The sequence below is a fragment of the Mus musculus genome, chromosome 2, assembly GCF_000001635.26.
Source record: "Mus musculus strain C57BL/6J chromosome 2, GRCm38.p6 C57BL/6J".
Classification (NCBI taxonomy): domain Eukaryota; kingdom Metazoa; phylum Chordata; class Mammalia; order Rodentia; family Muridae; genus Mus; species Mus musculus.
This window is the reverse complement of record NC_000068.7, coordinates 5,996,608-6,010,155: the sequence shown is the minus strand read 5'-3', so window position 1 is coordinate 6,010,155 and position 13,548 is coordinate 5,996,608. Positions and strand designations below refer to the sequence as shown.

General features: G+C 37.9%; 1 protein-coding gene across 6 annotated transcripts in view; it reads right to left on the bottom strand.

Annotated features, from left to right (window-relative positions):
- Positions 1–13,548, bottom strand: part of Upf2 (UPF2 regulator of nonsense transcripts homolog (yeast)) — a 105,257-nt gene that overhangs the window by 46,548 nt on the left and 45,161 nt on the right. For 4 of the 6 annotated variants that reach the window (XM_006497486.1, XM_006497487.1, XM_006497485.4 and 1 more), the window contains one exon: positions 6,503–6,611. The exons of 1 other annotated variant lie outside the window; for it this stretch is intronic. In XM_006497486.1, the coding sequence (XP_006497549.1) occupies positions 6,503–6,611 (109 nt within the window). Of the gene's footprint in view, positions 1–370; positions 3,635–6,502; positions 6,612–13,548 lie in introns of those variants that run through there. One more of the 6 variants, XM_006497488.4, reaches the window with a different exon arrangement.

Sequence of the window (13,548 nt, the reverse complement as noted above, 5' to 3'; positions counted from 1 at the left end):
TTAGTTCTAGGAAGTGCTCTGCAAAGCTGCTCCGTGACCAAGTCATTTGGGGGATCAAAACATTTGTCAGGCTTGAATAAGCTCTCAAAGTAACCTAATTTAAATCAAGATTTCTCACATTTATTTAGTAATCCATGCCTTTTTAACATAATAGTAACTACTTTCAGATAACAGAACATCAGATTAGTATTTTAAGAACACACTTTAGGAAATGCTGCTTTAAAAAATATAAATGCTAAAAGCTTATTTAAGTGAAAATATTTTCAGGTATTGTTCTATATTATCAACTATGTCACATATTTAGTAGAATTCACTACACTGAAACATGCAATATATTCATTGTTTTTAGTATCAGAAATAATCATGTGTCAAAGCTCAAATCTTTTGCAAGTTTAAGTTCTACATTGATGTATATATTTAAGAAAAATCAAATATATTAAAATTTCATTAAAAGCAAAGCAGTATGCTACAGACAGACTGAGGTAAGTGTAGTTAGAGTTAACTGTAAGGTTATAGTTTCAGAAGAAATGCATATTACAGCCGAGAAATCTATTATGTAAACAATGATCATGAGATGGTAACATCTCCAATTAATTCAGTGTTCTTCCCAGAACATTACCTACTTATTTTGCCCATATTATAACATTCAGAAAGAGAAATGACAGCTGTGACTCTTCTAGTGTAGTAGGGAGAAGAAGAAGAGAAGGGGAAGGGGAAGAGGGGACAAGATCCCAGCAGTGTCAAGTGACTTGGCTATGGTGAGTACCAAGATTCATATTTCCCAACTAGTAACAGAAATTTACTTCCACAATATGATGGCATTCCAAGTTAAACAGAAGAAAGTCTAACCTCATGAGAAGACATATACTTCATGATCATTATCTTTACTGAACCAGACAGCTAAGCACTCAACGTAATCTGCTGACTTTCAGGCTTCTATTTTATGCAGCAAACAGAGCAGGTATTTAGACTTTTCAGAATTTTAGTGATGTTTGTTTGTTTGATTGTTTGGTGATTAAGGAAGGGTTTTACAATGCAGTCCTGGCTGACCTGAAGCTTCCTTCATAAACCCAGTAGCTTTAAACTTGCACCAATCCTCTGTCTCTGCCTCACTGCATGGGAGGATTCCAGGTGTGTGACAGCACCCCAGACTCTTTAGTGATGACTTTAAAATAAAACATGCTTAGTAAGACCCCAGAGCAAATTAGGGGGTCATTATTACTAAATCTACGTTAAGTATCAACAAAAGTATACTAAGCAAAATCACAAACATAATAGAAAACTTTACTATTTCCAGATAAACAATCTCTTTGTGATTGGAGACAAAGAGAAATGACAGCCAGAGCAGAACAAGTACATGTTGCATCTCTGTGCTCCCACCAGGCCCTACTAGCTGCTTTGAAATGTGTTACCTGCTATAGGTAACTTACTGTACTGTGGGACATCAAGAGTTATTCTTGTCACCCAACTGCACTCCACATACCTTATAGATATTCTCTTTGCATTTCTCCCCACCTTCACCCTTCCCAGTCTGGTAATCACTTTTTAAAAAAAGATTTATTTTTATTGTATGTGCATGTACAAGTGCCTGCAAGTATATATGTGTGTCTAGTGCTTGTGAAGGCCAGAAAAGCACGTGGGATCCCTTGGAACTGGAGCTATAGATGGTTTTAAGTCACCATGTGGGTGTTGGCAACCAAACTTAGGACCTTTGCAAGAGCCAGTACTCAACCACAGAGCCATCTCTCCAGCCCTAGCAATCACCATTTAACTCTCCATTTTTATGAGATCTATTGTTTCTACTTTTTCTTCCCTTCAAAACTCTGAGACTTCTAAAATGAAGACCTTTTATCTCCATTCCTGATGTTCATAAGAGAAGCTGAGAGCATTTAAAAGACTGTAGCTGGGGGAGAGGAGTCCACTTAGTTATACTAACTCCTTCCTCACTCGGTATTTTTCACTATCATTTCTTCAAAACTTAGAATCGGAGATATATCAAACAACTTATGCAAAACTACACTTGATCTTAGTCAATTGCTGAGAAGCAATATTTCTGTAAAACTAAATACAGATCAACAAAATGCATTTTTAGTGATTACTATTGTTAAGATTTTACTTACATTACCAATTATTCTTAACAAAAACACTGCTTCCAATCCAATATTTAAAGCTAGACAAAACTAAATTAATTACTTAGTGTGTATAAAGAGATCCACACATAAATCTTTAAAATGATTTTTTTTTTTTTTTGGTTTGGTTTTTCGAGACAGGGTTTCTCTGTGTAGCCTTGGCTGTCCTGGACCTCACTCTGTAGACCAGGCTGTTCTGGAACTCAGAAATCCGCCTGCCTCTGCCTCCGGAGTGCTGGGATTACAGGCATGCACCACCACGCCCAGCTCAAATCTTTTCTACAAACCTATTTTATGTTAACCTTGTAATCTGTTCTGAGTCTATAAAGAATATGCTTTAATGTAGGTATATCTGTATTCCCTCATTTGGTAGAATAATGGTCTCAGAAGGTGTCCCATCCACCTCCTGGGACAGGGAATGAGGGTGGAGACAAATCTGAACCCTTTAGGCACATACTGTGCCTCCAAGTTTCATTCATTTTTTATGTTGTATTGTACATAAAGTGCTATAATTGCAAATGTAAGTTTAAAATCACAGACACACAATAAAACACAGACATACTGCATAAACATATTTGTATTCCATTTATTTTGACCAATTGTTTTAGTTTGGCTTTGAATGTTTCTAGAAGCTTATGTGCTGAACATTGTGAAGAACTTTGGGGAGCAGGCACTAGGCGGGAGAGGTGGATCACTGGGTGTTTATATCTGGTCCCTGGTTTCGACTACCCATCCATTATGACATTTAAAAAAAGCCTCTACATCTTCCAGCCAACATGATGCTCTCTCCAAACATGGAGGCAAGCAATCATTGATTGAACTCTCCAGAACAACAAACAAAATATATCCTTCATCTCTTAAGTTATGTGAGGTATTTTGGTCAATTATGAAATGTTAATAAAGAAACACCAATAAAGAATTTTAATTTAAAACGTGTGGAAAGACCGTTTTTTAGAATCTCAGTAAAGATTATTTACTTAAAAGCTGCCCTCTCTATTAAGGAAGCAGACTCCGAGGTCCTTTGAAGGAAAAAGAATAATACTAGATAGAAACAAAATATTCCTCATAGTTGCACTATCTAAAGACAAAATTTTATGAAATTATTTTTGGTGACTATCACTTTGGCACCATGATCATCAGACCCCCTTAAAAGAAAAAAAAACAAAAAACAAAAAAACTATTGTTGGGCTTTGGGGTAATTATTTTGTCCTAGTACAGTTCACGATGTAAACAAAGCTTCGTAAAAAATTTCTCAGGCGTGTTCAATGTATGAATGTCTCTAACGATCTAGAAACATATTGCCAAAGTGTTTATCTAAATTCTTACCTGATTGAAGTATATAAGAATGTTGATTTCTCACTTCTATTAGCTTTATTGATCTGTCAAATTAGCAAATCCATTGTTTAACTAGAATTTCTTTGACTACATATAGTTTTATCAGCTTTACTTCTCAGCTGAGATTCTTAAGGGGGTAAATATGATCATACTGTGGCAATATATTGGACCTAGATAGAAGACAGAGACAGGGAAACCTGGTTAAAGAGCTATTGTCATACGAGCTGTGGACTATGAAAGACAGTGGCAGCAGGCATGGTGGAAGTGGCTAGAACCGAGTGCTTCAGAAGGCTGTGACAGGAGGAGCTGAGAACTTTACAGAGTGAATGAAGGGACTGTGACAGCTGAACAGAAATATACTGAATTATGAGAAAAATACAGAAGTACATTCAATGAAGCAAAAGATAAGGATGTTTTTAGAAAAAAATATTGAGTCTGTTTAGTAGAGACAATTGGTTTCTAAAAGGACAAGAAAACTATTATGCACTGGAGAGGCTCTAGCACGGCACATACATTTGGTGACTTAACGCTTTGGAAAAACAGGCATCAGTTGAAGCCATATAATGTGTTCCCACTTGAGACTCAGGACTGAGTGAGGAGTGGTAGTACACACCTGGGATCCTAGCACGTGGAAGTAGAATACAGAGGTCAATTCACAGCCAGCCTCTACTACAAGTATGAGTTTGAAGCTGGTCTCAACTACATGAATCCTGTCTTGAACAAACAAAAAGGTAGGGCAAAGACTAAGGGTACAAACCCAACTTAAAAAAAAGATTAAAGAAAATGAACTGGCAGCATACAGGGAAGAATATTCTAATAATATTTAGGCTAGGTACTGGGCGTACCTGGTTTATCTCACGTAATTCTAAAGACACATACTGCTTCAAAGAGCAAAATTATTCTCCTTGAATAGATGTTCCAGCACCTGCGTAACTAAGTCCAAGTCACAATGTCAACATGGTGGAGCCAGCATGATGTCCTCTAAAAAAAATAATCAGCAGAATCCAGTAGTTTAGAATCTACAAGAACACCAACTAATGAGTAATCATGACAACTTAGTGGTCTCTATCAAGGGTGTTGCTGTGAAGATTTTAGAAAAAAATTATATCCTAAAAAATTCCAATAAAAAGGAAAAACAAAAAAATAGGATATGGTAACACACGTTACCCCAAAATCCCAGAGCAAGGTCTTCCCTCTAAATTCAAGGTCATCTCCGCTACACAGTGAGCTGGAGGCTAGCCTGGGACACTACACAGTGAGCTGGAGGCTAGCCTGGGACACATGAATCCCTGTCTCCAAACAAGGAAATGAAAGATGAGTGTTGTAGGGTGTACTACGTTAACCAGATGTTACTATGTGGGTTTTAGAGCTGCTACTTTTTCGTTTGATATAGTACATCAAGCACAGTTAAAGTCTAACAGAACTAACTTACAACAGAAGGTTTGCAGAATAAGGTAGGAGAGATCCTGAGAGAGATGGAAAAATAATCAATTACCTCAACTAACTATTCTGAGAACAGTGGGCTCCGAAGATTGCAGCAGTATAAACTATGCCAATCCTTTCAACTTCCACTTCAATTTGCATGGTAAGAGAGAGATACATTCATAGAATGCTCTTAATTTTTAAGTTTTTCACCAAATGTACTAATCATACTTAGTCCAACAATTTGTGTTTTGCTTAATTCGGAGTTTGGTTGGTAAAGCAATGCAGACAATTGATATAGCATTTTCATAGTGCTCACTGGTGTAAAAGCTCCTCATTGGTACAAGGGATCAATTACACAGCCAGGAATATGGCTTCTGCTGTATCTATTCCTGAAGTAGCAGCATTTATCAAAGTGTGTTCTTTACGGGGTATATACTCATACTCCTTTAGGACAGTCACAGAGCACAGTTACCCTCACAAAGTTTTCTCAAGTTTTACATGAAAACAAAACTGTTAAGTTTTAATGAGCTCAGTGTTTCCCAAGTTCTCTAAACACAGAAAGCTTACCTGACTCACTACTGCTTATGAAAAATCTAAAACACTTAAGCAAAAATAGCCCAGGAAAATCTCAATCAACAAAGATAGTAACAAACACTTATTAAAAGAAGTAATTAGAGACCATTCTGTCCCTCATGTGATTTTCTTGCTCTGAATTCAAAGCACTCACACTACAGTAAGTCTACAATCATACAGGTATACAATCATAATTTATTATTTTCCGCTTGCTTTTTTATTTGTGTCTTATTTTTTGAGCTATATTGTGAGGTTATCTGCTGACTGGTGCAGTTGAGTGGTCACTGAACACAGTAAAGAATAGCTTTACTGGCCTTCCAAACAACTTACTCTAAAGTTTTGTAAACAGAACTTCAAGTTGTTCCATAGGCTAGCAATGTCCACGACCAGACTCTAGCAGTGTCATTACCACCTACCACCAAGTATTTGAAGGTCTGCAACCTTACTTCCATAAGGTGACTGGGTAAGTAAGCCAGGAGAGCCACTAACATAGTCCAGCTGTAAAACTGGAAAGGAAGGGAGCTACCTGATAAAGAGCTGCTGTTTACCAGCATGCTCTTTAAAGAACTTAACACTACCCAAGATAAAAACTGTGAAGGCAATTATCAATAAGTCACAGGCAACAGGAGAATTCATTGGTGCCTTAGAATTTAAGAAAGCTGTTACACTTTCGACTTTTGGAACTCGACATCTAAAGGGGCACTTATGGGCCAGCATACCCAACTGTCTTCCAGGCTAATTCTCTTTCTTCTGGGGTCAGCAGTAAGACCTTGGAGAATAATCTTTAATTCACGACAAGAAAAGGTACAATACCTACTGTGGGAGGACAAGACCGTAACAACAGCTCCCCTCCCAGCTGGAACAGCACTAGCAACTCTTTAAACTTTGTTAAGCATACCTACACTTTAAAATTTTTAAATTTCATAAATTCTCAACTGTTGTGTCACTATCAATGCTTATCAACAACATTATGCTCAAAGATTCCTCACTCGACTTATTAGAACATATAATTATTACAAAATAAATGCTTAAATACATACATGAAATCTGAAATCCCCCCTCAGCATGGAACAAAGATCCTCTGCTACATCAGACATGCAGGGGTGCAAGGTAGCAACCAATCTTGCATAAAATGGTAGCAAATCCAACCTGCAAAAGTTATATGTAATATGTGTAAAAAGAAAGACACACCAGAAATAATTCATTTTAAAACTTTAACTTTCTCAGATTTACTCGCATAGTAAATAATTTCTTAAAAAAAAAAATCAATCACCATTCAGATATGCCAAATTTATTGCCATTATGAAGTTCCTAAAAATTCAGTACGCCTTGTAAAAGTGGACTAATAACCTGGCATTTCCTAGTCTGTATTTCAACTAAGTGTGTAATTTTGATATATGAAATACTATGTGAAGAAAATGCATTCTGACATGACTTAAATTTTTAATTACATAATTGCTCAGTAACAAAATACTTACAAACCTAAAGCCAACCTCAATACTGCAAACCAGAATTCTTTCAAACTGCTGCCTGTATGTACCCAGGGGTAAGGCATTTGTAAATCTCAGTTTCTGAAGTAAGAAAGTAACCAAGAACTAAAAGTACTCATGAGATATTAACATAATGCCAAGAAGTCTGAGCAGACTTTGTTCATCACAAACCCATCCAGACCCTCCTTGCCCACGTGTCAGTGGCAATGTGCTCCACTCATGCTGCTGCCCCTCCCCCGACAGAGACTCTTTCCCGTCAGTGTGGATGCAGCTCCAGAATCCTGCTTACTTACTCTAATACTCCAGGCAGCCACTGCTGATGGGAATCAACACAAACTACAACTTATTTCCATTCCCATCACAGCTCATATCATACACACCTTGAGTATTCATCCATTCCACACACAGGCTGGGGAGGAGGAGCAGTAAAAGGAAACAAAGGCAGCTACACAGGCAACAGCAGGACCAACAGTGCAGAGATGGGAAGTAAACACTACAAACAGCACCAATACAAGCCATGCGTGCTAGCTGGACGCGCATAGAACACAGACAAATAACCCTACAGTTTATAACCATCCCCACATAGAGCCCTGTACCACTCACTAGGGTAGAAAAACAAATGGGTCATTATCACTAAAGGACTTCCTGTCATCACAGGCTGTAAATTAGATTTGGAATTAGAATTACTGACCCTTAGACAAAGGCTGGAGATGTGAGATTATGGGAAGGAAAAGTAAATTTAGGGCTAAAATCTTAAAAACTTCTTTTTTCTTTAACCCCCTATAATTTCTCTCAAAATATTTAAGTTTTAACATTTTGTTTTTAAACAAAACTTTTCCATGCATGATAAGAGTGTCCCTTAACCTCAGAATGTCTACTATTATAAAAAGGGAAGAGGACTGTCTATTCACAAGGTAGAAAAATAAGTTATAAACAAAAACACTATATTCTAAACAAAACCCGAAGGCCAGCGAGATGGCTCAGTGAATTAAAGTAGCTGCTGTCAAGCCAGGAAACCCAAATTCAAACCACGTGACCCACACAGTGGAGGGAAAGGACCAGTTCCCCTACACTGCTCTCTGACATTCATACACACACTGTGGCACATGTAAATACGTGCAATTTAAATTAAAAAAACCTTAATCATTAAAAGAAAGTAACACGGTAGGGCTAGTCCCTATCCTAATATACATACACATATATTATTCAACTTGTTAATAATGACAACCTCTCTATGAGATGGCTACTATAGTCACCATGTCTGAAATAATAAGACAGATTCAAGACTGTGGTAGCTATCTTCTCATATTTAAATAAATTTTAAAAATCATATTTTTAAAAATATTTGAAAGTGTTTTGAACATAAACATTTATCATCAAACTTTAGATATATTTAAAAATAATTTAAAGGTTTATCTGTTGGAAGTTAAGCATACAAAATAGACATGATGAGAGTCATATCATTCCATGATAAAATTACAATACTAAGGTATTCCTTAAGATTTCCTGGGTGTTGCTACTGATGTTAAAAAAAAATCCTGGAGGATTGGATAAATGGCTTTGTGGTTAAGAGTGCTTACTGTTCTTGCAGAGGACCCACATTTGGTCCCCAACACCACACACATACCTGTAACTCCAGATCCAAAGGACTTAATTCCCCTCTGACTTCAAATGGCTCATATACACAAGCAGTACACTCATACACACACACACACACACACACACACACACACACTTTGTATGTCAGATAGTTAACTTTCAACAGAGAAACCTTTAAAATATACTCAAGCATTTTTATCTATCTATCTGAAACAAATACATACTTTTATTAAAACACAACACAACACAATACAACACCCTGGAACAAATGAACTCTTTATTTTCTTATATTAACCAGATAGATTTATACTAGCCTGCATATTATAAATTGTCTCCAAAATAGTAGGTTCTTTGTTTTCCATCCACACTCATTTTAACAGCATGTGGTCTTTTCAATTAATAATCAATTGTTAAGCCAGGTGTGGTCGCGCACACCTTTAATCCCAGCACTTGGGAGGCAGAGGCAGGTGGATTTCTGAGTCAAGGCCAGCCTGGTCTACAAAGTGAGTTCCAGGACAGCCAGGGCTATACAGAGAAACCCTGTCTCGAAAAACCAAAAAAAAAAAAAAAAAAAAAAAAAAAAAAAGAATTGAGGTGGTTCAGTGCTTAAGAGCACTGGTTGCTCTTCTAGAGGACCAGGGTTTGGCCCCCAGTCATTTGGTTCTAGGGAATCCAACACTCACGTCTGACCTTTGAAGGCACCAGACACACATGGTGGAAACACATTCATGGTAGGCAAAAAATTACTCGTACACATAGATAAATCTAAAAAATCCAATGAACTAATTCGAATATGTGACTGTAAACTCATCGTCCATCCTGCTGACTCAAGCACTGGGGCTGCAGAGCAACAAGCCAGGCCTGGTTAAGGCTCTGTAAATCTACTTCTGAGATGATGTCAGGGCTAATCCGACTCTTCTGCTCCCTCCCTGCACACTGGCGTTCATCTACCTCACTTGAAACCTCGGCATTTCTCCTTCCTTTGGAGGAGAATACACTTGCCCCAACACTCACACTATATTCCTTCATTGTATGCAAGTCACTTCAATGAAACCCACTGACTATCCCAGTGAATTTGCAAATCCACCTTTCTCTCTGCCCCTTTCCCACCTCTTTTGTCCTGTAATCGTTTTTTAAAATGGAATTTAACAGTCAAGTGTGGTGGCACATGGCCATAATCCTGAGAGACAAAAGCACAAAGATTGCCCATGAGTCTGAAGCCAGGATGGTCGACATAGTAAGCTCCAGGCCAGGTAAGACCATATAGTGAGAGTCTGTCTCAAAAACAAAAACAAAAACAAACAAAAACAAAGCAAGGGGCTGGATGATGGCAGCATGGTTAGGAGCACTGGCTGCTCTTCCAGGGGACCTGAGTTCAATTCTCAGCACCCATATGGTGGCTTAAAACCATCTGTAACTCCAGTTCCAAGAGATCTGACACCCTCCTCTGGCTTTCACAGTATATAGATATACATGCAGGCAAAGCTCCCATATACACAAATTAAAGCAAAACAAAAAGAACCTTTAACATCATATATAATTTACTTATTGAAGTTAATTTTTATCTTGAAATCTTTCCCCCAGTGAAATGCTAAGTATGGAGATAGTTTGCCAACATTCTAAGGTAGTTCTTGGAACAAAGTTAGTAATCTGTATTCATAAGTGTTATATAAACAAATCTCATTCAAATGTACTCTAAGATGCATATTATCCCACCATATTAAAAAGTACCATCCCCCTCCTTTAAAAAAAAAATTCAGGGCTGGTGAGATGGCTCAGTGGGTAAGAGCACCCGACTGTTCTTCCGAGGGTCCGGAGTTCAAATCCCAGCAACCACATGGTGGCTCACAACCATCCGTGACGAGATCTGACTCCCTCTTCTGGAGTGTCTGAGGACAGCTACAGTGTAATTACATATAATCAATAAATAAATCTTTAAAAAAAAAAAAAAAAAAAAATTCAATCTCAGGGCCTCATCCGTATGTACTAATGGCTTTTTTACTCACTGAACCATCTTTCTAGCCCTCCAGTGGATGTTAAATATTTCAAACATATCAAACTATGAGATTACATATATATTATACATACACAAATATATATGCATACATATATGCACATAGGTAAAAAGAAACATTAAAGCCTTAAAATATATATACATATATATATATATGTATGTGCATATTTGTGTATTATATATGTATATACATGTATGTGTGTGTGTGTGTGTATATATATATACATATATATATATATATATATAGGCTTTAATGTTTCTTTTTCTAAATATCTGCCTGGATTTTTCTAAGACTCAGTCTTGAATTTATCTCATATTAAAAGTAGATCTTCCTATCTCAAAAGATCTATATTAAAGGTGGATCATTCCACTTCAAAGATGCAGATTAAAGTGGGTCTTCCCACTTGAAGTGATTTAATTAAGAAAAAAATTTTGGCCGGGCGGTGGTGGCGCACACCTTTAATCCCAGCACTTGGGAGGCAGAGGCAGGCGGATTTCTGAGTTCGAGGCCAGCCTGGTCTACAAACTGAGTGCCAGGACAGTCAGGGCTACACAGAGAAACCCTCTCAAAAAAAACCAAAAGAAAAAAAAAAAAAGAAAGAAAGAAAGAAAAAAATTTTGGTCTTGTTAATTGCAGGTGCAGTCAAGCTGACAACCCATAACAGCCATCCCAGTGTGTGCATGTGTTCTTTCTCCAACTGACTGAACCTACTTGGAGAGTTTTCCCGATCCAAACAAAAGTGATGGCATTACTCCCATCTTAAAGTGAGCAGTAACCCATAAGTAGGTGCTTTCGGCTGTGTTGCGGATCTTTAAACAGCTTAAGGACTCAAGAACAGTTTGTCTTTCACACTGTTTCAGGCAATTAGTAATCTTAATTTTTGTTTCATGTAGCAGTGAACTGCTCCATTTCCTCAAAGTACTCTACTCCTATAAAATGCATAACTCATAATGAATTTTACCCTGCTGTATGTTTAGTTCTGTGTCCATTCATTGCTTCACAAAATAAAATTCCTTACACTGTGAATAAGACAGTAAGTAAAATAGCTCTAGCTCACTGCCAGTCGTGGCTCTCTGGATTGTACATGATATTAGTAAAATGGCATGTATTGTTTAAGCTTACTGAAAGCAGACTCATATCCCAGACTCAAGCAGGTTTACTCCGAGTATCCTCCAAGACTCTCTGTTCTGAGGCAGGCTGCCTCTCTTGGCTCTATAATGGGGAAAAGAAATAGAGCATGCAGGCATAGGCACTTGTGCCCTGAGAACAACTAGAACAAGGATTATTTCCAATTGATGTTACTGTTATTTATTCCATTATTAAAAATGCCTGCAGTGTGCTAGGAGTAGTGGTGGCACAGGCCTTTAATCGAAGCACTTATGAGCCAGTTAGCTAGATCTTGGACACTTTGGAGGCAGCAGATCTCAGTATACACAGCAAGATTCCCATCTCAAAACAAAACAAAACTGTAGTGGAAACAAGCAGCGTAAATTGAGCAATGGGAAATTTATCCAGGAAGAGAAATTTAATCTGAAACTCCCGCTGACTGCCAGTTTCCCTGGTCCATTTTGTGGATACTTCTAAGTGTCCAGTTTGATGACATTATCTGTTACTATTTGCTCTTTAATTTAGAAGACTTACCTAAGAGGATACTCGGCTCTGTCTTGAGACTTGTGATCAGGAATTGACTGCCTTCTCTGGGCTTCTCTAGTAATTCTGCTGGATGTCTGTAAGCCCAGTATGATGATGCTGTCTTGGCTCTTCTCAGTGAGGCTACTCCAGTTGTCTCAGCCTACTTGACGACATTTGCTATTTATCTGCTGTTTCTATAAATCTACTACTTGCTAGCTATTGTTTTTTTGTTGTTGTTTTGTTTTGTTTTTTTCGAGACAGGGTTTCTCTGTGTAGCCCTGGCTGTCCTGGAACTCACTTTGTAGACCAGGCTGGCCTTGAACTCAGAAATCTGCCTGCCTCTGCCTCCCAAGTGCTGGGATTAAAGGCGTGCGCCACCATGTTTGGCCTTATTTTTTATTTAATAAGCTCATTCATTCAAAACAGAAAGCATGGCTATCATAAGTCACTCTTGGGACAATACAGTTTAGGACGCTTCTTTGTCTTTTCACCTAGGAATAGACATAAAGCCTAAGTGAGCTAAACTGCAAAATGTAGATAGCATCAACCATGTGATAGTTATTAAAATAGAAAACCAAGTATTTTAGTCAATTTACAGAGCACATTTTCCCTTTTCCCCCTTTCTCCCTCCTTCCTCTCTCTCCTCTCCATCCCTCCTTCTTCCATACCAGGGATTTGAATCTAGGACCTCATTTATACTAGGCAAATAACCCTGCTCTCATCTTGCTTCTTGGGACAATGTCTTACTAAGTTGCTAAGATTGTCCAAACTCTTCCCAGGCCATGGAGACCCTGAATTTGAGAGTTTTTTGATTCACTAATCTCTGAAACAGCTGGGATTATATAGCCCAAATGCCACGAGACCTGGCAAAGAGCAAACTTCTGCATCACAATACTGAGCAAAAAAATCTACTCAGTTTTCTGAAAAATAAATGAGAAATAATTTAAGATCCTTCTTCTCAAGGCTGAATTCTAAATATTCTGATAGTAATGATTACTTATTAACCAACAGTAAATAGTGAACAATGTAAAGACAATTCTCCTAAAACAATCAAACCTCAGCGCTCCTTCTAAGACTCACAGACTTACAGGCACCACTTGCAGTTAATGATCAGTATTCAGTCACTAAGCTCAAGACATACAAAGACCAAGAACTCACATGTGCTTGCTCCCGAGGAGAAAGTCTTCCTGTATTTTAATCCATTAGTGAGTTAGCCTTCTAAAAAATATGCCCCCTGTACTGGCTAGTCTTGTGTCAACTTGACACAGCTGGAGTTATCACAGAGAAGGAGCTTCAGCTGGGGAAATGCCTCCATGAGATCCAACTCTAAGGCATTTCCTCAATTAGTGA